General features: G+C 42.4%; 1 protein-coding gene across 1 annotated transcript in view; it reads left to right on the plus strand.

Moving 5' to 3' along the window:
* The first annotated feature begins 21,328 nt into the window (after window positions 1-21,328).
* Cdk6 (cyclin dependent kinase 6) overlaps window positions 21,329-22,409 on the plus strand; it is a 177,186-nt gene continuing 176,105 nt past the window's right edge. Inside the window, exon 1 of the mRNA XM_057771599.1 lies at window positions 21,329-21,561. Within this exon, the coding sequence (XP_057627582.1) occupies window positions 21,329-21,561 (233 nt within the window). The remainder of the gene's footprint in view (window positions 21,562-22,409) is intronic.

Consider the following 22,409-nt stretch of genomic DNA (forward strand, 5'->3'; position numbering starts at 1 on the left):
TAAATTTGCCTGCAAAATTCAAGATGTTATTTTTTCTGCTGTGTAGTACTCCATTGTGTAAATGTACCACATTTTCCTTATCAATTTTTCAGTCGACGAACATTTAGGCTATTTCCAGGATCTGGCTATGGACAAACAATGCTACTATGAACATAGTTGAACACATGTCCTTGTGGCACAATTGAGCGTCCTTTGGATATATACCCAAAAGTGGTATTACTGGCTCTTGAGGAAGTTTGCTTCTTTATTTTCTGAGAAATCTCCACACTGACATCCAAAAAGGTTGTACCAGCTTGCATTCCCACCAGCAATGCAGAAGCGTTTCCTTTACCCCACAATCTCTGCAGCATAAGTTGTCATCAGTGATGTTGATCTTGGCCATTCTTACAGGTGTAAGATGGAATCTAGAGTTGTTTTGATTTTCATTGCTCTGCTGACTTAGGATGTTGAACATTTCCTTAAGTGTCTTTCAGCCATTTTAGATTCCTTTGTTGAGAGGTCTGTGTTTAGGTCTGTACTCCATTTTTTTTATTAGATTATGTGTTCTTTTGGTGACCAATTTCTTGAGTTCTTTGTGTATTTTGTAGATCAGACCTCTCTCTAATGTGGGGTTAGTGAAGATATTTTTCCATTCTGTAGGCTGTCATTTTGTCTTTTTAACAGTGTCCTTTGCTTTATAGAAGCTTTTCAGTTTCAAGAGGTCCCATTTATTAATTGTTACTCTCAGTGTCTGTGCTACTGGGGTATATTTAGAAAGTGGTCTCCTGAGCCAATGTGTTCAAGTGTATTTCCTACTTTCTCTTCTATAAGGTTCAGTGTGGCTGGCTTTATGTTGAGGTCTTTGATCCATTTGGACTTGAGTTTTGTGCATGGTGATAGATATGGGTCTATTTTCATTCTTCTACATGTGGTTATCCAGTATGCCAGCACCATTTGATAGATATGCTTTCTTTTTTCCATTTGATATTTTTTGTTTCTTTGTCAAAATCATGTGTTGGAAGGTGTGTGGATTAATATCCGGGTGTTCAATTCAGTTCCATTGGTCCTCCTGTATGTTTTTATGCCAATGCTAGGTTGTTTTCAGTATTGTAGCTCTGTAGTAGATTTGAAGTCAGGGATTGTGATGCCTCCAGAAGTTCTTTTATTGTACAGGATTGTTTTGGCTATCCTGGGTTTTTTGCTTTTTTGTATGAAATTGAGTGCCATTCTTTTGAGGTCTGTGAAGAATTTTGCTAAGATTTTGATGGGCATTGCCTTGAATCTGTAGATTGTTTTGGTAATTGCCATTTTTAGTATTTTAATTCTACCTACCAAAGAGCATGGGAGATCTTTCCACTTTCTGGTGTCTTCAATCTCTTTTTTCAAAGATATAAAGTTCTTGTCATACAGGTTTTCCACTTGTTTGGTTAGAGTTACTCTGAGATATTTTATGCTATTTGTGGCTAATGGGAAGGGTGATGTTTCTCTGATTTCTTTTTCAGTCCTTTTATCATCTGTGTACAGGAGGCATACTTATTTTTTTGAGTTAATCTTGTATCCTGCTACATTACTGAAACTGTTTATGAGTTGTAGAAGTTCTTTGGTAGAATTTTTGGGGTTGCTTATGTAAACTATCATATCATCAGCAAACAGTGAAAGTTTGACTTCTTATTTTCTGATTTGTATCTCCTTGATCTTCTTTTGGTGTCTTATTGCTCTAGCTAGGACCTCAAGAACTATATTGAATACATATGGAGAGAGTGGAATCCTTGTCCTGCTTCTGATTTCAGTGGGATCTCTTTACTTTCTCTCCATTTAGTTTGATGTTGGCTGTTGGCTTGCTGCTTATTGCCTTTATTATGTTTAGGTATGTTCCTTGTATCCCTCCTCTCTCCAAGACCTTTATCATGAAGGAATGTTGTATTTTGTTGAAAGCTTTTTTGACATCTAATGAGATTATTAAAGGTTTTATTTTTCAACTTATTTATATGGTGGATTACATTGACAGATATTCGTATGTTGAACCATCCCCGCATCTCTGGGATGAAACCAACTTTATCATGGTGGATGATGGTTCTGATGTGTTCTTGGGTTCAATTTGCCAGTATTTAGTATTTTTGCATCAATCTTCATGAAAGAGATTGGTTTGTAATTCTCTTTTTTAGTAATGTCTTTCTGTGGTTTGGGTATCAGGGTAATTATAGCCTCATAAAAAGAGTTTGGCAACGTTCCTTCTGTTTCTATTGTGTGGAATAATTTGAGGAGTATTGGTATTAGTTCTTCTTGTAAAATATTGTAGAATTCTGAGCTAAAACCACCTGATCCTGGGCTTTTTTTGGGGAGGGGTGACTTTTAATGACTGTTTCTATTTCTTCTTATAGGTCTGTTTAATTTGCTTATCTGGTCTTGATTTAATTTTAGTAAGTTATATTTATCCAGAAAGTTGTCCATTTCCTTTAAGTTTTCTAATTTTGTGGAGTACAGGTTTTTGAAATATAACCTGATGATTCTCTGTATTTCCTCTGTGTCTGTTGTTATGTCCCCCTTTTTCATTTCTGATTTTGTTAATTTGGATAGTCTCTCTCTGCCTTTTGGATAGTTTAAATACAGGTTTGTCTATTTTGTTGATTTTCTCAAAGAACCAACTCTTTGTCTCATTGATTCTTTGTATTGTTTTTTTTTTTGTTTGTTTCTATTTTGTTGATTTTAACTCTCAATTCGATTATTTCCTGCCATCTAGTTCTCTTAGGTGAGTTTGCTTCTTACTGTTCTAAAGTTTTCAAATGTTCTGTTCATTCATTAATGTGGGATTTTTACAGCTTCTTTATGTAGGCATTTAGTGCTATGAGCTTTCCGCTTAATACTGCTTTCATTGTGTCCCATAAATTTGGGTATGTTGTGTGGTCAATTTCATTGAATTTTAGGAAGCCTTTAATTTTTCCCTTTATTTCTTCCTTGATCCATTGATGATTCAGGTGAGCAATTTTTTAACTTCCATGTGTTTGTGGGCTTTCTGGAATTAGTATTGCTGTTGACTTCTAATTTTAAGCCATGATGATTCGATAAGATACATGGGGATATTCCAATTTTTTTGTATTTGTCGATGTTTGCTTTGTTACCGAGTACGTGGTCAATTTTTGAGAAGGTTCCATTAGGTGCTAAGAAGAAGATATATTCTTTTCTGTTCAGATGGAATATTCTATAGATGTCTGTTAAGTCCATTTTAGTCCTAAATCTGTTAGTTCCCTTGTTTCTCTGTTCATTTTTTGTCTGACTGACCTGTCCAAAGGTGAGAGGGCTGTGTTGAAGTCTCCCACTATTACTGTGTGAGGTTTAATGTATGATTTTAGCTTCAGAAGTGTTTCTTTTACATATGAGGGTGCCCTTGTATTTGGGGCATAGATGTTCAGTATTGAGAACAAGAGAGGTGTGTGCCGGTTTTGTCAAGAAATATAGTGTGCTGAGATACAAATGTAATGAGAAACCAAAAATCAAACTTTTCATCACTTTAGATGGTGCTGCAGTACCTTTCTCAACACAGTGAATCTATCTGAAAACTTTCCAACCCAAAAATAAGACTGTCTTTTATTCAGAATCTGTGAAAATATATAACTGGAAAAAACATTTATTTTAAAGGTACAGCAAAATACAAGTAGACCAAAACAAAACACAAGTTTAGTCTATGGAGACCAAGCAGTTTCTTTCAGTTTTATTACTTAAGAAAACTGAAGTGCCTTTTTATGCAAAATATAACTTTGCATCTTTTTTTATGTTTTAATGTGTCAACTTATATATTTTACACAGGTATTAACTTCTACTTAACAAGACCATTTGATGATGTAGAATATCTCCAAACATTCTGAGTATTGTCATCAGTTTAAGCAGTGACCATTCATCTTTTTCTACTCGGTAAATAGATGGCATTAGATGCATAGAATATGTGTAGCACATATATTTCCCAGAGAAAAGACTTGACATATTTCCTTATGATTATGATTTATCATGAAGGGTACCACAAGGAGATATCACAGATGCAGACAATACAGATCTGTGACAATTATCTTACTTATATAAGAATTAAGAATTCAGTGTCAAGAACAACAAGTTTTACAAAGTATCTGAATGGGAGCCAGGAAAAAGCCTTGGTCAGTAGAATGCCTGCCATGCAAGCATGAAGACCCAAATTCTATCCCCAGCATTCACATTTGAAAAACCAGGCAAGGAACACACATCTGTACTGCCAGCATTCGGCATAGGGCACATGCCTGTAATCTCAGCTTTTGGCACAGGGCACACATCTGTAATCCCAACATTCAGCACAAGGGCACACAGCTGTAATCCTAGCATTCAGCACAGGGCACACATCTGTAATCCAGCATTCAGCACAAGGGCACACATCTGTAATCCCAACATTGTGGCGGCGTAAATGAATGCAGAAAGATTATAAAAATATATACAGCTTTAATAAGGAAATAGACTTACAGGACCACAGGTTCCCGCGGAGAACAGGAGAAGCAGAGCAAAAAGGGCTGCTGGGATCATACCCGGCAGATTTATCAGTAAACATTAGCCCAAGGCGAACACGCCCCAATGGGTGGGGCTATATCCCTACACAACATTCAGCACAAGGACACACACCTGTAATCCTAGCATTCAACACAGGTCACACACCCGTAATCCAGCATTCAGCACAGGGCACACATCTGTAATCCAGCATTCAGCACAGGGCACACACCTGTAATCCTAGCATTCAATACAGGGCACACACCCGTAAACCAGCATTCAGCACAGGGCACACTCTGTAATCCAGCATTCAGCACAGGGCACACAACTGTAATCCAGCATTCAGAAGTTGGAGATAGGAGGACTTGTGAGACCTGTTAGCCAGCTGTCTAGACAATAAGTGAGCTCCAGAGTCAATGAGACCCTTTCATGAAACAAGATAGAGCGAACAACCTCTAGCCTTCTCACACTTGAGTATAGATGCACACATTGTACACACATATACCAAAACCATACCCACAAGTACTTGAATGCAATCACATTAAGATACTATCCTTAAACTACAGTTTAAGGTTTTATATTTGCAGCACTCTTTAGCCATGTTTGCCAAATCCTAGGAAGCAAAAATCGAGGGAGCATTGATTTCCTGAGTATGTGTTATAAGGGGCATACGTGGTTCCTTCAATCAAGGGAGTTCTAGTAGGAAAAGGGGGGGGGGACGTTTCCACTGAGCATGGCCTTCCCCTCCTATATTCTCATTATCAATGAACTTGCATATCACTAGGCATTAAATTTTAATGGTTTAAACTTTAATGATTAAAGCAATAGCATTATTTCATGGACACCCCTGAGAAGCTACAAGCAAGACAATTAGTTATGGTTGATTTTGCAGTTAGCCCATGACTGTTGCTAAGACAAGGCAGTTCTCTAAAGCAGCAGTTGTGGCTGCTATCCCCCACATATGGTCCCGAAGTGCTGAGGTGTCATTCCTCGTTACTTTGAAAAGTAGATTTGGATGAAAGGCCTCATCCAAAGTACAGTGGGGCTACTTGAAAGCAAAATTTTATCCAGGAAGTGAGAGCTGCTAAGGAGTTGCCTTCTGTGAGTTATGGTGGCATAACAGGTCATTTTCCTCTACAAGTTTTCGAATGAAAGCAGCAGCAATAAAGGAAGTAAGGGGTAAAACATGGGCACCACAGACTGCAGCATGGAGAGAAGAAGGGAAGGAGGAGGAGGAGAGGCAGAATCCATGGAAGGGAGGGAGGGAAGGGACAGAGCAGGCATAAGGCACAGTGTTTAGGTGTGGTGGCTGCACCTGCTGGACACAGAGTACTCTGCAGTAATCCGCACAAGGTACCCAGAACAGAGACAGTAAATTGATAAGCTATGTCAGCCACAGGGGATGGAGTGCTGGCTCCTACTTCACATGTGCTTTCTATGTATGTCCCATAGGTGTCTTATGTGCATTAGCTCATTAAGTCCTCAGGAAGTCCACGAGGCAGGAACCTAATGAATGATCGACCCAGACAAAGAAACAGAGACTCGAAGAAGCTAAACAACTTACCCAAGGACACAAAGCTAACTTGACAGAACCTGGATTGGAACCAGTCTGACTGCAGTCTCTGATCTCTCTGGCTGCCAGGAAGCATGCAAGAACCTGGAATGATACAGTGGTAAAATGAATCTGGCCACCTCTAGTTTCTGAACTTTCCTACTCTTCATATAAGAGAAGCAAAAGATTTAAATAAAATTCACATTTCTTTTTTTTTTTTTTTTTTTTGGTTTTTCGAGACAGGGTTTCTCTGTGGTTTTGGAGCCTGTCCTGGAACTAGCTCTGTAGACCAGGCTGGTCTCGAACTCACAGAGATCCGCCTGCCTCTGCCTCCCAAGTGCTGGGATTAAAGGCGTGCGTCACCACCGCCCGGCCAAAATTCACATTTCTTAAACACATATTCCAGTGTAGCACTAATTTCAACTAATGGAATCATCTACTGACTTTGCAGTCTTAGTTATTGTAGATCTAATTTCATCTCTGGAACATGAAACAAAATATCCGTAAGCAATACATCCCAGCAGAAGGTCAATAAAGAAGCTTGTTGGGTGTAAAATGTGTAACTATATGGAAATTACACTAAGGTTTATATTATAGATATTCATAAATAATAAGCTATCACCCAGTCAGTGACAGGATAGTTAAAAGACTTTCAATAGGAAGAGGGTTCATTTATTCATTTATTCAATGAATATTTATCTATAGCCACAAGAGTATTTACAGCAGAGGTCCCATCCCCCAGAGTGTGGTCTAGAGCAGTGAGGTGGAGGCTCATATGCAACAAATACCCATGTAAGCCTGGGTGTGTCAGGTAATTGTAAATGCTAATAATAATAATAATAATAATAATAATAACAACAATAAAGTTAAGTTCAGCGGCATAGATGCAATTTATGTACTGTGGTCAGAGAACATCCCTCTGATTGCCGTGTGTGCACAGGAGCACTCTAGCCTGCATGGATGTACACACCTGTGCTACTGAGAATGGAGCTCAGGAGACTGGCTCTCTATCAGTGCTCCATCGCCCCTCTCTTGAGTGAACCCCAAAGGAAAGCAATCTTGTAGATGTGTTGGTGAAGAGCATTCGGCCTGAAGGACAGCAACTGTGAAGGCCCAAAGGCATGATGTGCTCAGCTGGTTGACATGCAGCAACGTGGCATCTGCAGATCCAACACATGCTGGGAGAGGGAGGGGGAATGGGAACAAAGGTGGAGCAGGCTTAGAGCAGGTAAGGCCTGCTAACCACAGAAAGGGCTTCAGTTGTCTTCTGAGAAAAACAGGCTGAAAACGTTTGCTAGCTTTTGAATTTAGCAAGATGAATAAAAGCAAGAGAAACAGGACCTGGGGTAGCAAAGATCATTTGGGGTGTGTTTTAGGCCTGAGGTGGGTATTATTTATGTAGAACTATCGAGTAGGCTGTTTGAGTGGAAATGCATATTTTGGAAATCTAACATGCAAATGATATTAAAAGCTGCAGGACCAGGGGAGTCATGGGAGGAAATAAGAGAGTGGAAAAAGGAACCATTGAGGCTAGAATGAGGACTAATGAGGAGAGAAAGAAAGGGGGTTGTGAGGGAAAGGAGGCAGGGAAGCCCTGGGAAGCGGGCCTGAGAGTGTGTGGACACTTCATCTGATCCAGCCCTCATGTTGTGAAACTTGCTATGTGCCTGTTCTGATTCAGTTTTTGTTGTTGCTGCTGTTGTTGTTGTTTTGTTTATCAAGTTGACATAAACCAAGGTCACCACCTGGGACGAGGGAACCTCAACTGAGGAATTGTGCCTCCATCAAATTGTCTTGTGGGAATGTCTGTGAGGAATTTTCTTGATTGAGATTTATCTGGAAGGGCCAAGCACACTGTGGGTGGTACCATCCTTAGGCAGGTAGACCTGTGCTGTAGAAAAAGGATGGTTAATCAAGCTAGTAAGCAGTCCCTCCATGGTCCCTACTCTATTCCTGCCTCGATTTCCCTCAATGAGAGACTGTAACTTATAAGAACCCCCCCCCCACACCAAATGGTTTAAGTTTGTGTTTTATTATAGCAACAAAAAGCAATTACAATCCTTAGGCTAGTCTTGGACTGATGGTGATCCTTATGCCTCTGCTACATGCTGGCATTAAAGACATGAATGACCATAATTATATATTCTCAATGTGCTCGAAAGGAAAGAACATCTTGGTAATCAAGAGGAGAGGCAGGTGCTGGAAACTTGGAAGGAGAGGAGAGTGTGAAGCGGTTTTCTGAAAAGCCAGACTGAGAACCAACACCCCACAGACAATAGTGCTGCCTTCAGGTTCCAAGCTCTTCTAGAAAGCTGCTCTGTGAGAAGCAAACAGTGAAGACCTTGTGTGTAGGATGTCTCTGAAAAATAGCTTCAGTGTCAAACAGTAGATGTGCAGAAGTGAAAGAGGGGAGCACTGAAGGAGTTAAGAAAAGGGGTGCTGATAGGGCTTGGTTGGTACAATACTGACCCAGCAAGCATGAGATCCTAAGTCAGTCCTATTCAGATATGGGGGAGAGAACATACACCCTGTGGGACTATCAGCCTCCAGCAGGATGATCAATCAAGCAATTGTGCTGGATTAACCAAAATGTTATTGATAACAGTGGCCCCAAACAACTGGAAGCACGAAGTGCCTATGACTAACTGGAAGTTGAGCAGTAAAGCCAGATGTTAAGGTTAACAGAGTAAGAAGAGGCCATGCATTCCTTCAAGAGAGTCAGGAAATCAACAGCTGGAAACAGGAGAGCATGTGGGGAAAAGGAAAATGTGCCAGTCAGTGCTAGGCTAGGGCAGAAGGGATGGATCCTGTAAGAGTAATGGAGCCCTTTTAATCAATATGTGACTAACAGAGAATAGTCTGTGAAAATGAGTTTGCAGAACAATCCCACCACTGATTGTTGAGCTTTACGAGATATCTCCAAGTTGGGCAGGACCGATTGAAAACGCTGGCAATGTATGACAAAAGAGCATCAACCAAGGAGTAACCTTAAGTCATGTGTCACGACAGCTAAACAAGGAAGAATTGGGGTAAAACAATTTTAGAGAAACACTGGAAGTGCAGAAACAGGGGTCAAGGAACTGGGGATGGTGCTGGGCATCTCATCCATGATCACTGCTCCACTGACCACCTTTCCTCTCCCAAGTCCTGGCTTAGAAATCAAGGTCAAGCTTTGCTCTCTGGGTTTCAGGGCTCCTTCCTACTTAGTGTGGTTATGTGAGTCAGACTGAGTCGGCATCAAGAACTTTCCTTCACCATTCTTTTGTGCTCCTGATGAGAGAGACCAACATAGTTCAGTTCAGAAGTGCGGGGATGGGAGAGAAGAGCTGAATCAACAAAATGGAACCTTTTCGTTACCCTGCCATAACATGGAATCTAGGTCAGGAAAGAACGGAGTGGCCCAGAAAAGCAGTTCACTTCTGCAGAGGAAATTATCGGAAGGCATCTGTTTCTCACAGTACTAAATCTCCCATGTAATCAACATCTGTTTACTGATTCTGTGCTATGACTTAATGGTAAAAATCAAAGTCTCCACAACTAACCCGCGAAGAACTTATCATCTTTGATACTCTATACATTCCAGAGCAAAGCACATTTGAGAAAAGAAGTCCGGAAACTGTGCAGTAAAAGCACCCAGTACCCACAGATAGGATTAAGAGGGCTGGGTGGAAAAATGGCTGGTGAAGAGCCATTGAGTAACAAAGACAGAATCCAAGGAATGGAAATATATCAGGAAATTAAAAAGACAAGAGTATGATGCAGAATGCATCAGATGGAGACTCAAATCAAATAATCCCACACTAGCTCTGAATAGGGCATACTAAGGTTGTCTTTATTAAAAGGGAAATTCACGAATCACAATGAGGAAACAGGAACAGGATCCAACATCCAAATGTGGCAAGCGGGAAGAGGCCAAGAGGGTGGTCTTTCTGGCCTTTTGGTACCCAAAGCCATGCCCCACCTAGTCCAGCCTCTAAAAGGTCATAGACTGAAGGAGGTTCCTCGTCACCTCCCTCTTTTGTCTAAATAAGAGAGTTCCAAATCCACTACAAAACTATATACAATAAGAACAGATATCAAGTATAAAAATCAGAATTACAATCAGTATAAACAATATTAAGATGGGCTGGAGAGATGGCTCAGTGGTTAAGAGCATTGCCTGCTCTTCCAAAGGTTCTGAGTTCAATTTCAGGCAACCACATGGTGGCTCATAACCATCTGTAATGAGGTCTGGTACCCTCTTCTGGCCTGCAGACATACACACAGACAGACTATTGTATACATAATAAATAAATAAATAAATAAATATTTTAAAAAATATTAAGAAAGGAACATATCCTAAATGTTTTAATAATTATTTTATTCTATGGAGTCTAAGCCTTGTATTAGAAATGGCTTGGCTAAATCATAAGAGGAAAGTAACTATGACTATCTAATCTTCAACCCCATAAGGCCTGAGAAGGGAGATAATATTATTTGAGTAGGCAGGAAGTGCAATCAAGCAGCTTCCAAAATGTGCAGTAGATGATGGAGACAATTACCCAAAGTCTCATTGTAACATTGTAACCAACTTTGGCTAAGGCCTAGAGTGACTGACAGACCATTTCCAGAGGCAGGAAGATTTTTTAAACCATCTTACTTTGTCTTGGCAAGGTTTGGCAGTCTTTTTTCTTGTATCCTGCTTGTCCAGTCTGGACATTGTGCATTTTGTCAGTGGTCAAGGCAAGGGCAGTTCCTTGTCCAAAGTCCAGTTTTGCGAAGAAGAAAACAAGCTCCAAGTGGAGTGTCTTCAGTGCTCAACATTCTCTCAGGAATCTCTCACTCAACAGAACCCTAAGTTATTTAAGTACCATGTTCAACACTTCTTTGAAATGGTTGAAGATTACCTATCTATGCAGAATACAATCTCTATGTATATAAAGAACCTGATTAGTCTAACTGTAAGTATGACAAATATGGATGACTATTGACCTATAATACTTAATACCTCTATAACTTAAAGACTAAGACTTCATATCGAATATTAAACAATCTTTAAACAACCATGCAGCAAATAAGGACAATATGTCTTAAACAGAGGTAGAAAAAGGCATGCATACAATCTGACAAAATACGTTTGCATAGGTATACAAATATTGTAAACAGAAATAAGAGCATATTCAATATAACAAATATAATTTGAATTTGTATCAATATACAAGAATTTATACCAATGTAAATTGACTATAATAATAGCTCGCAAGTATTCACTCTATTGCTCATTATTATTATTATTATTATTAGCATGAGTAAACTCACACTAATCTACCTGTTATCCCATTCAACTAACATAATTTGAATTTGTATCAGTATGCAAGTGTCTATACCAATGTGACTTGACTTTTAAAAATAGCTCAGAAGTATCAAGTATTCACTCTTATTATTATTATTTATTATTATTATTATTATTATTATTATTATTATTATTATTATTATTATTTTAGTGTGAGTAAGTTCACACTAATCTACTTATTATCCCATTCAAATTTTAGAAGCATATGGAATAGGAAAAACAGTGTTTTAGACATGACAAAGGCTAAGAAAGAGACTGACTCACTGATAAACTAGAGAAGTGCAAGGAGACTTGGTGACAGTGGAGGAGCCCTTTCAGAGAGGCCGTAAAATGCAGGGGGTCAGGACAAATGTCAGTAAATATTTGGGGTACATCTAGATATAAGTACGGGGCTAAAATCTGAACAAGAAAATACCAGTCTCCATTTGAACATCACTCTCTCTTTCATTCCTCACATGCCCAGACACAATGGAGGTTTTTATCTAGGCTCAAGTTAATTTGGGTGTGTTCTCTTTCTGGGGGTGCTCCTCTTGCAATAAGAAGACACTCCATCGTGGCTAAAAAGCATTTCTGTGCAATGATTAGCTGACCCTAGGTGGGAAAAAGAACAGCAAGAGTTTACGGCAGGGATATTGAGTGTATACTAGGTTTATCAGCTGTTTGATAAAGGCAAAATGTATACAGTTGGATTCTTATGCTAACTTACCATGGCAGGTTACAGTATGTTTACTTTATGGGTGAAGGAATCTGGAGGGTCTGAAAAGTCATGCAACAAGGCCAGACTTCCAGTCCATGATAATCAACTATAAAGCCCTACATTTCCCTTTCTTGTTCATCTACAAAAGACCTTACAGTGTGCGAGTGGCCCGACAGGGCAGAAAACAGCTTCCTTCTCTACACATTCTAAAAGTGGGTTCTGATCAGCATTTCTAGGAGTCCCTGGTACTATGTATGACCTAAGCTCATCAGATTCCCAGCTGACTCACTGTCCTTCACGTTCCCACCACCACTTCAGAGTCCGCTGAAGACACAGTCTGCAGATGCCACATTCCCCAAAGTGCCATTGAAAATTTCCTATGCTCACCTGAGATCTCTGGCTCTCTGCTCTGGTTCTAGGTGTCCAATTATCATTTATCACAGTTTCTTAGTGATGGTTGATTCATTTCTACATTTGGTTTTAGACAAATAAAGGTTGCCTCTTCCTTCTATATCCCCAGTGAAAACACTAGAGTCAGTGTTTTTTCTAGAAGTCTTGATTTCTATTTTGTCTTTACAATGCAGACAGTTAAGTTAAGGGGACACAATATAATTTGCATTTGAAATTCAGGCACCTCTCTCCATTGCTGACATTAGATCTTCATCCTTTAGTATTACTAATCTTTAGAGAATTTATAAAAACAGGTGTGGAATAATGGCATCATGTGTTGACATGTTGGAGAGAAACAGTGTTTTCAAACCACATCAACTAAAGAAATCATTCTGTCTACCATCAATTATTAACAAGGATCTGAAGACTCAAGGGCAAGCAAAAGTGTGGTCAACTCCAGATTTATTTGTAGTCAATTCCAGATTTAATTTCAGGTCTTCTGATATCCAGACATCACATCTCTGTAACCTTCTCTTCCAATGATCTACATCACATCTCTGTAACCTTCTCTTCCAATGATCTACATCACATCTCTATAACCTTCTTTTCCAATGATCTACATCACATCTCTGTAACCTTCCTTCTCTTCCAATGATCTACATCACATCTCTGTAACCTTCTCTTCCAATGATCTACATCCCATCTCTGTAACCTTCCTTCTCTTCCAATGATCTACATCACATCTCTGTAACCTTGTTTCTTCATTTCCTCTATGCACACTATTTTCAGTTTTCTTCCTGAATGTTAGATGAAGACACAGAGGGTCAGAATGATTCAATGACTGGTCCCTAGGGTACAGTGACTATCACTGAGGCAGAATAAGGACCACAGACAGATGGCTGCTGACTTAGAAGTTAAGGACTCCACGTTTGGCTTCTCTATAGTTGTGTTATTGGCGAATATGATTTGCAGCATTTGTGGGTTCTGAGCTATACAGTAGCTGATTTACCTTAGGGTTTAATATTAGCTTTTTCAAATAAAATTAAGTTGGCTGCAATTTTGAGGGACAGGGAGTGGAATCATTTGTCTAAAAACATTAATGTTTTAATAACCAATGCTTGCAAAACTGACTAATCTTACCCCCAAGTAGCAGGGGACTTGGTTTTTTTTTCTATATAGGAACATACAGTACTGTTTCCTGATGTTTCAAATGTTTTTAGTGGCATAGAAGGCAAATGACTTCAAAGGGTTGAATCAAAAGGGTATCTTCCAAGTGAGGGGATGTCAAAGGTTTTCAGGAGGAGCTAAGCTTTAAAAGGTCGACAAGACTCGGGCAAGATGGCTGAAAGGAAGGAGATCTAGGCAGAGAAGACAGGCTGAAATCAACGAAATGCTTCTTAGAGTCTATTAAAGCTCTCCATGGGATTATATTTAAATTTTTTTCTAGTATACTTTCTGAGAAAATACACACCACACTAAAGAAGAAAGAAGAAAAGCTGCAAAGCTAATTTTTCCATAGTCAAAATATATAAAATCCTTGCCAGTCACTGTGCCTGGGAACTGTTGCTACAAACCTATGAGTAAGTTTGAACAAATTTATTTCTTTGCTCATCTTAGATCTTAGACCATGCACATGGCCCGATGGTGCAGAAAACAGGAACACAGAGACACAGCTTCTTCCTCTACACATTCTAAATGTGGCTTTTGATCAGCATTTCTAGGAGTCCCTGGAACTCTGACTTAAGCTTGTCAGATTCCCAGCACACTGTCCTCCTTCCCACCATCTCACGGACTGTGAGGACTGGCTGCCACTAATGATTTTAATAGTTGTTAGCTATGTCACACCCCCAGTTACGCTTCATGATGCCTTTGAAATTTTCCTGTACACTTACCTGAGATCTCTAACCCTACCCCCACCCACACTGGTTCTAGATGTGGTTGGTACTGCCATTTATCACATTTTATTAATGATGATTGGTTCATTTATAATTTCAAACAAATAATTAAAGGCTGATTTTCTAGAACTTGGTCCTTTCTTTTATCTATGTGAAAATCTTTGCACCACAAACTGCTATTGTACTGTCTGCTTGGCATTCCAACAATTTTGCAACAAATTCTATTCTGCATTATTTTCAGGAAAAATCCAGAGTAAGACAACACAAAATAAGTCAAATGAAGGATACACACTCCATGCAGTCTTATTTAATAAGGTGGATTTAATTGCAGAACAGAAGAGGCACAGAATCCCATTCACTTTGGAAGGATCAGGTTGCCTGGATACACCATACCTGGGCAGCAAGGCTCCATCTCTGGCCCCACAACCTCAGCATGAGCCTCCTTCCGTTTCCCTGTTGCCAAGCCATCTACATAAGTTCTTCCTGGGTGGCTTGTTTCTCTTTTTACTTCCCAGATCCCACATTGTCATACTCTGTCCCTGCTCGGTTGGACCTTCACTGCTGGATCTGAAGAAACCACCTCAGAGCCACACAGCCTTGAGCTCAAGCAGCCATGGAAACACAGTCACCAGGCCACATTTGCAGTGGAATTGTGAATATTAACTTAGTGAAAACTGTAAGTCACTCTAAATTGAAAATGGTTTGCATGAATTTTCAGTGTCATCATCATCTCTTCTAAGTATATTTCCGTAATTACTTTTCAGATCATCCAGAACTCTAACATGGGCAATGAAAGGATCTTAGGGACATGTCTAGAACATGTCATAACCATATGCCAAGAACAATACAGGTATGCACACAAAGGAAAAGGAAGACATGTGTGCCTATCAAAAAAGAGAAAAACTAGAGGAGATAATTAAACAACTTGGATATAGTGCAGACATGTTGCATGAAGATAATTACAGAGAGGTAGAAAGAACCACGACAACAGAATGTTCCCAAAGATAATAATGACTAGGGCTTTTCTTCCTTAAAATTTATAAGCTACTACTTGATACATTTTTTTCCTTCCTGGCAAATATAAAAACATTTTCAAATTACACGGCTCAAATGCAATACATTAGATAAAATGCTACTGTAATAAAAGAGAAAAACCCAGGTAAATGAAAAGCCCAGGTAATTTCCACATTAGCAGGAATGTATTTATTTAGTACCTTGAATTTTAAAATTACTTCAAGTTCAGAATTTCTTAGCTGAAGAAGTTGATAAAAGAAATTATTCTTCTTAAAGTATTTAACAAACTTTTTTATAAATATAAATATAAAACCAATGTAAAACAAAATTTTATATTTGAGAAGAAAACTTAAGACAATACCTTGGAAATGTCTAAGACACGGAGAAAAATGAATTAAAATGTTTTGCATTGTATTCTACTGTTGGAATAAAAATTAAGTTTTTCATGATAATAATTGAACAAAGGTAACCTTTATGTGTGTATATAAATTGCATTAGAAAATAAGGTAACCCATTTTAAAGTTATTAAACCAGTGTTTTTATCAAAACAATAAATAGGTGAATTTTATAGATAAAAATACATTTGTATGAAACTTCAATGAAAATAAATGTAAAATGAATCACCAAAAGACTGCATTTCCAGTTTCCACATCTGAAACCTGTCATAAAGCAGAAATGATGTAGGATTACACATTCTGGTACTGCTATTATAGCTTGCTAATTTATTTAACAAGGTTAAAATTATACATTAAAACTTTCAGTTTTAATCTTTGAGAGAAAACAAAAAGTTACATAGTTTGACATAAAAGTACTCCCACATGACATCTATCCCTTATGGAACACTCCACTCTCAGGTTAGAGATAAATCCATGAATTCTAAATTTTCAAAATCTACAGAGATGATTTTGATTTACGATAGTGGAACATGACAGGCAGTAAGAAAACTCTGGGTCCAGTCATTATGCTTAGAATGCTGTGTTTTCATTTGCAGGACACTCCTCAACAAAGGAGTCTGATTTTGGTTCACAGTTTTTAAATTGTGCACAAATTTTATTATGATAGCTTGCTACCCACAGAGGAAGTTATCCATAAACAAAAACAATCGTATGTTTTAATGTTTCAATGCAAGCCATTGTAACTCTTTTTTGGATCTTGCTTTTTAATCAGCTGGTACTTAATGTGAACCATAACCAGCAGAAGTGGATAGCGTTAAATTAACACAAAACATAAGTTATAGAAGGAAAAAAAGAGGACATCAAATGAGTTAAAACTTGGTATAGTTAGGAGTTTGATTTTTTGGGGGGTTTGTTTTTACATTGCCCAAGTGATCTTGTAACCTAAATCATGACATTAATAATCTAGTTAGTAACGGTTGTTTTCAAATGTTGTAATTAAAAATACTACCCAGCCTAAAAATAAGCACTTTTCTGCAAAAAGACACCACTTACTATTTTTTGAACAAATTATTTTATTTTCTTAAATATATTCCTGACACCATGTGTTTGTTCTTGCAGCTAGTTATTGACTATTATTTTTAGATAAGATATGCATATTCGTTACCAACAAATTAATCTTGTTTTAAAGAGCACTGAGAAGTGTGAGGTGATTAAAATGGAGGACTTCCATCTGTATCTCCAGCTCAGAGCCTAGTGATTGGTGGCGATTCAATACTTTTATAAATATAAGATCTAGTAATTTAATTTGAGTATATGTTTTAAATTATACACAAAATTTGCTCAAAACTGGGCTTTATTTTAGAAGATGTACTCAATCACAAAATGTGTTTTATAAGCTAAATTTAAAGCACATCATTACTAATTTTTTATTATTTAAGAAAAATTATTACAATGCATCTGTAAACTGCAGTTTCCCACAGCAGCCTTAATTCTTTTAGTCTTACTTCACATTGTAACAGGATTAATTTTATAAAGGCAAAAAAACTATTGTGAAATTAGTAATATGATCTAATAAAAAAGTAAAACATTCATACAAGTAATATTTACAGTTTAAGCAGATTTTTATTGGTTTTGATTTTTCTACAAAGTACAGAAATTCCCCTCCTGCACTTTCTCTCTCTCTTGCCTTAAGATGTTTAAAAGTTTCAAAATATCTGCATCTTCTACAGATACAGAATTTGGGAACCACCGAATTATTTCCAAAGACAGTTACTTTTCCTTTTTCTCCTTGTAGAAAGTCTTGAAGACCTTCCCCCAACCTTCCAAAATCTCATTTTCACTTGAAGTAATTGCATCTAATTTTTTTTTTCAGGTGAAGGAGACATTCTTACAAAGTTTCAAATTTCAAAATTCCAATAAAGCACTTAAGTTAAGCACTCCTCTTTATGTGTGCGTGTATCTATTATTTTGAAGTTGTTATTTACACTGAAATGGAATCTTTTTAGCTCCACAGAAATACCTTAGTGAACCCTCAACAGTTTCTAATCACTTAATAATTGTGACCCCGTCAGCCCCTTCAAGTAGATCGTTAACCACATGAGTGTCTGGCAATTTCCAAACCATAGCCTCTGTCCAAAAGGAAAAGATAGGGCTTTTTGAGGCCGAAAGGAAGTGAAAGAAAACAAAGCGAACGTAGCTCATGAAAAGTGCTTGGACAGATTAGTATTTTTCTTTTCTGTAAGGCATCCTGCCAAGCTTCTCTCGATTTTTGCGTGTAGGAAAGTGTTGCTATCTACCACTCCACGGCCCCCTCATAATTACTGTCGTTTTGTGTTTTGCTCATCCGTTCTCATCTGACCGACACCCCCCCCCAACCCTGTCAAAACTCCAACTCAGGGGGACATGGGTGTAGAAACCCTGCCGACTCCAGACTCTGCGTCCCACCCGGTCCCTTCCACAAAGTTTATTTCAGTTGCAGTAAGAACCGGAAATTTTCATTTAACTCTCTCCCGCCCTCCGAGCCCCCCGTTCGGAGCCGATCGGTAGGGAGCCGAGCTCGGGCAGGGCCTCGCTCTCTAGCTCCGGAAGGCTTTAATTTGCACACTCGCCGCCGGGCGGGTCTCGGGCCCCCGGGACTTGCAGGTCCCCGCCCCTCCGCGCAGCCTTCTGGCCTCGGGCCCCAGCCGCGGCCGGAGCCCCGAGCCTCCCCGGCCTCCCCGCGGGCGGCGCCTTCCCTCCGCCGTCCCTCCGCCCACCGCCGCTGTGCCCACCCCCTGCCCGCAGAGCGCTGCTCGCCTTGGCCGCAGTCAGTTACCTGCTCCGCGCGGCGAGCACGTGCGGGGGCCGACGGACACCCCAGCTTCTCGGGAGGCCAGTGCCCCTGGCCCACAGGTAAGGAGCCACGGGCTCGCGTGGGTGGGTGAGGGTAATGAGGGTGGGGGGGCTGTGTGACCCCTCGGAATTCGCGTGGGTTAACCCCTTAGCGCTGAGACTGGGTAGGTTATGGGGGTCAGCGGGGGAGCTAGAGGTCTCAAGAGGGACCTCCCACACCAGGGACACCCCGACAGCCAGGGTCCCGTGCCAACTTAAACAGTCCCACCATACGTTCAATACTCATGGAACTTCTCCGGAGGAACTCCACTTGGACAGTCAGATTTAAGGCTGAAAATGCACCGTCTGGTGGGATTCCACTCCCCACGTTTATTTTCCCTGAGCAAGTTCCCTCTGAAGCCTCCCGAGGTGTGGGTACCAGCTCCATCTCCCCCACTAAGGCAGAAAAGTTCACGTCGGCTTCCTGTTGGCGACCCCGCGAGCGTATTGTGCACGGAGGCGGGCACGCAGCCCACCAGGGTTGAAGCCCCCGCGAACACGCACGCAGGCTTGCTTAGTGTCCCAAGTTTACTTTTCTTATTTAAAGATTTGCAGTTCAAATGCAACCCTGGCCAAGAGCAGCTCGGGGCTCGGCAGCGCACTAGTCCCCGTGCACGTGGGCGTATCTGCGCGGGCGCATCTGCGTATGCGCACACGCGCGAGTCGCGGTCCCGCGGGCGGCCTCCCCTCGCTGCGCTGGTGGCGACCCTTGTAGCGTTTGGCAAGGCTTCGGGAGAGGCTCATGAAGGATTTCATTGAGTGTGAAGACAGAGAGCAGAGACAGAAAGCAGAAGGAGGCGGCTGTAGCCTTTGTAGTCGCGGAGGAATGCGGAAATGTTGAAGCACTATGTCAAACTTTTTTGAAATGGGGTCAAGTCACATTCAGCCAGCGTGGGAAAGCAACAACAACAACAAAAAAGTGGAGGAGGGGATGGGGCTAAGCACCGCCGCTCGCGTCCGGGGGGTGCAAGCCCGCGGGGGTGGGACAGCGGCGGCCTCCGGGAGCCTGGGCTGGATGCGGCCGGAGGGGGAGGGCGGGCGCGGAGGCCGCGGCTCCCGCTACCTGTGTGGCCCTCGACCTAGTGCGGACCCCCGGGCGAGGTCGGGGGGTTCCTTCCGCAGCTTTTCAGGAACTCCCTCAAGGGAGCCTGGGGAGTCCTCCCTGGCTGCGCGTTGCACGCCCGTACCCAGTGGGGGTCCCGCCATGTGTTGTTTAATTCCAGGCAGAAAGGCGAGCGGGGGAGGAGGGGTGCGGGGCAGGTAAAATGCTGGCCCAGGGTTCCGGACACGCGGCTGTCGTGGGCCAAGGTCCAGCCTAGGCTGAGGCCACCGTGGGACTGGAAAGCTCGCTCGGTCTTCCTAAGAACTGAACGGGGAGGGGAGGCTCGACCGGTCGCGCGTGGGACCCGGCCTCCAGTCCCCGGGGAGCCGAGCGACCTCTTCAGCTACCGACCTCCAGGCGCTCGGGACACCGGGCGGAGGTTCTGCCGTCATAACCCAGGGGCAGACCCCTCTCACACCCGGGACTCCCACGTTAATCCTCCACCCCCACCGTCGTAAGGGCGGTTGCTACAACCCGTTTGGACGGGTTGAAGTCAACTGAAAACTTAAGGACCAGTCCCGGTTATCTTTCTAAGTCCCGAAATTAATATTTCAGGACAGGACGAGCGAAAGCGTGACGGACTTCCCTTCCCCAAAGCCTTGGGATCTCGGGGGGGTTGAGGGGAGCACGACACTCCTCCCCTTCCAGGGCCCCTCGCTCTCCCACCCCTAGTAGCCCCAGCCCTCCCCTACCAGATGGTCTGTCCTCTCTGAGTTTCCACCAGGGAGGTCCTTCGAGTCGGAGGCCGGCAGAATTCTGGCTCCCACTAAGATTGCCATACCCCAAAGACCGTTTGTGTATGCGAGTCCCTTTTTAATGTCTCTCGGTAGAAAAGCTGAAAGTAGAAAGAAAGGAAGCAATTTCGAGCAGATGTCTGACCACCCCTACTCGCGTACTCCCAGCATCGGGTTACAGGGTCCTGAGAGCCCCAACCCCAGTCCTCTGCCCCACAAGGGTGAACCCCAGGCGCCCCCGAGACGCCCCGCTCCCCTCACGTCCAGGCCCCGCAGTCGGGGAGGGCAGCGAGAACAACGGTATAGGTATAAATATTGAGCCGTGACATTGACGCGCCCGGCGCCTCCCCTCCCCCGCGCTCCAGCACACTCTGGGCTGCTCGGCACGCCCCCTCCCGTCCCGCGCGGCGCTCATCCCCGAGGGGCCCTGCAACCTCTCCTCGCGAAGACTGCACGAGCCCTGCTGGGCAAAAAAAGTAACTTGGCTTTTCTCCGAGAAACCCGGCTAGATTAGGCAGCTGGGTGGAGGGCCCGGGCGAGCATAGGGGAGGAGGGGAGCTGGTGGAAGTCTCCAGGGCTGTCTGATCGCACTTTCTCCTTGTCCTCCCGTCTCCTCCTCCTAGGTGCAGAGATTGTGGGAAGACTAAGCGGTCGCTGCGGAGGGGGAAGAGGGATCGGCACTCTCCAGCGGCGGCGGCGCGGCGACTCGGCTAGGCGGAGTTTCGCGGCGGCTGCGCCCGTCTTTGGCTCGCGGGCGAGGAGGGCGCCCTGTCCAGCGAGTCCGACTCCGGGCGTCCCCGAGGCGTCCAGACAGCAAGCGCACACTCCGGACCCTCTGTGCTGCATCGGCAGCGTCCAGCCAGCATGGAGAAGGACAGCCTGAGCCGTGCGGACCAGCAGTATGAGTGCGTGGCGGAGATTGGCGAGGGCGCCTATGGGAAGGTGTTCAAGGCCCGCGACCTGAAGAACGGCGGCCGCTTCGTGGCTCTGAAGCGCGTGCGGGTGCAGACCGGAGAGGAGGGCATGCCGCTCTCCACCATCCGCGAGGTGGCGGTGCTGAGGCACCTGGAGACCTTTGAGCACCCCAACGTGGTCAGGTGAGCCGGGAGCCCTGGCCTTAGAAGGTGCTGGCAAGGGGAGGCTGGTGACCCTCCTACAATCACAATCGAGTTTTGCCAATAGAACCGGTGACCTTGACAGACGAGCAGAAAAGGAGACCTGCTATGGCTTACCTGCAACCAAGCAACTTACAAGTGATTTCACTCCATTGCTTGCCCCAAGGGTCCTGGGTGGAGTGAGTTGGGTGTCTTTTAGGGACAAAACCAGACGACAGTCTAGAAACGTCCCTCAAACCCTTACTTACTTTTGCCGTCTGTGGGGGAATTTTTGAGAATCTGAGAATGAGAGAGGTAATTAGAAGGAAACTTGAAGGGTGGAGCCTAATAGAAAGTTTAAGAAAATGTTAAAATGTATAAGAATATGTTTGCCAATTGCAAGCATAGTGGTAGCTATTTTTTTTTTTTTTAAAAAAGATGTAGAAGTCATGTAGAATAATGACTTCTGATGGTCTAAGAAGTTTCAGTACTGACGCCTAGTGTTAAACATTGTTTGAAAACAAATCTTCTAAGGCTGAGTACTGGGAACGCTGAGCCAGAAGATCCATAGTTCAAGGCCAGCCTGTGTTAAAAAGGATCCTGACTGAAAAGAGAAAGGAAGAGGAGTTGGAGGGAAGGATGGGGGGATAGGGGGGTGAGAGCCTTCTTAAAACCCTTAACTGATTGATCATTCAAGGTCTGAGGACTGGGATGGCCTAACTTAGACTGCCCCTCCCAAGGGTTAGATGTGAATCACACTGTGCTAATTCTTAGATTCTAAAACCTGTTTTCTCTGGAAGACTTGTGCAAGTGGTGGGGAGGCATTCTAACCAGCTCTCCTGTGAAGTGCC

The sequence above is a fragment of the Chionomys nivalis genome, chromosome 1 (assembly GCF_950005125.1).
Source record: "Chionomys nivalis chromosome 1, mChiNiv1.1, whole genome shotgun sequence".
Lineage (NCBI taxonomy): Eukaryota > Metazoa > Chordata > Mammalia > Rodentia > Cricetidae > Chionomys > Chionomys nivalis.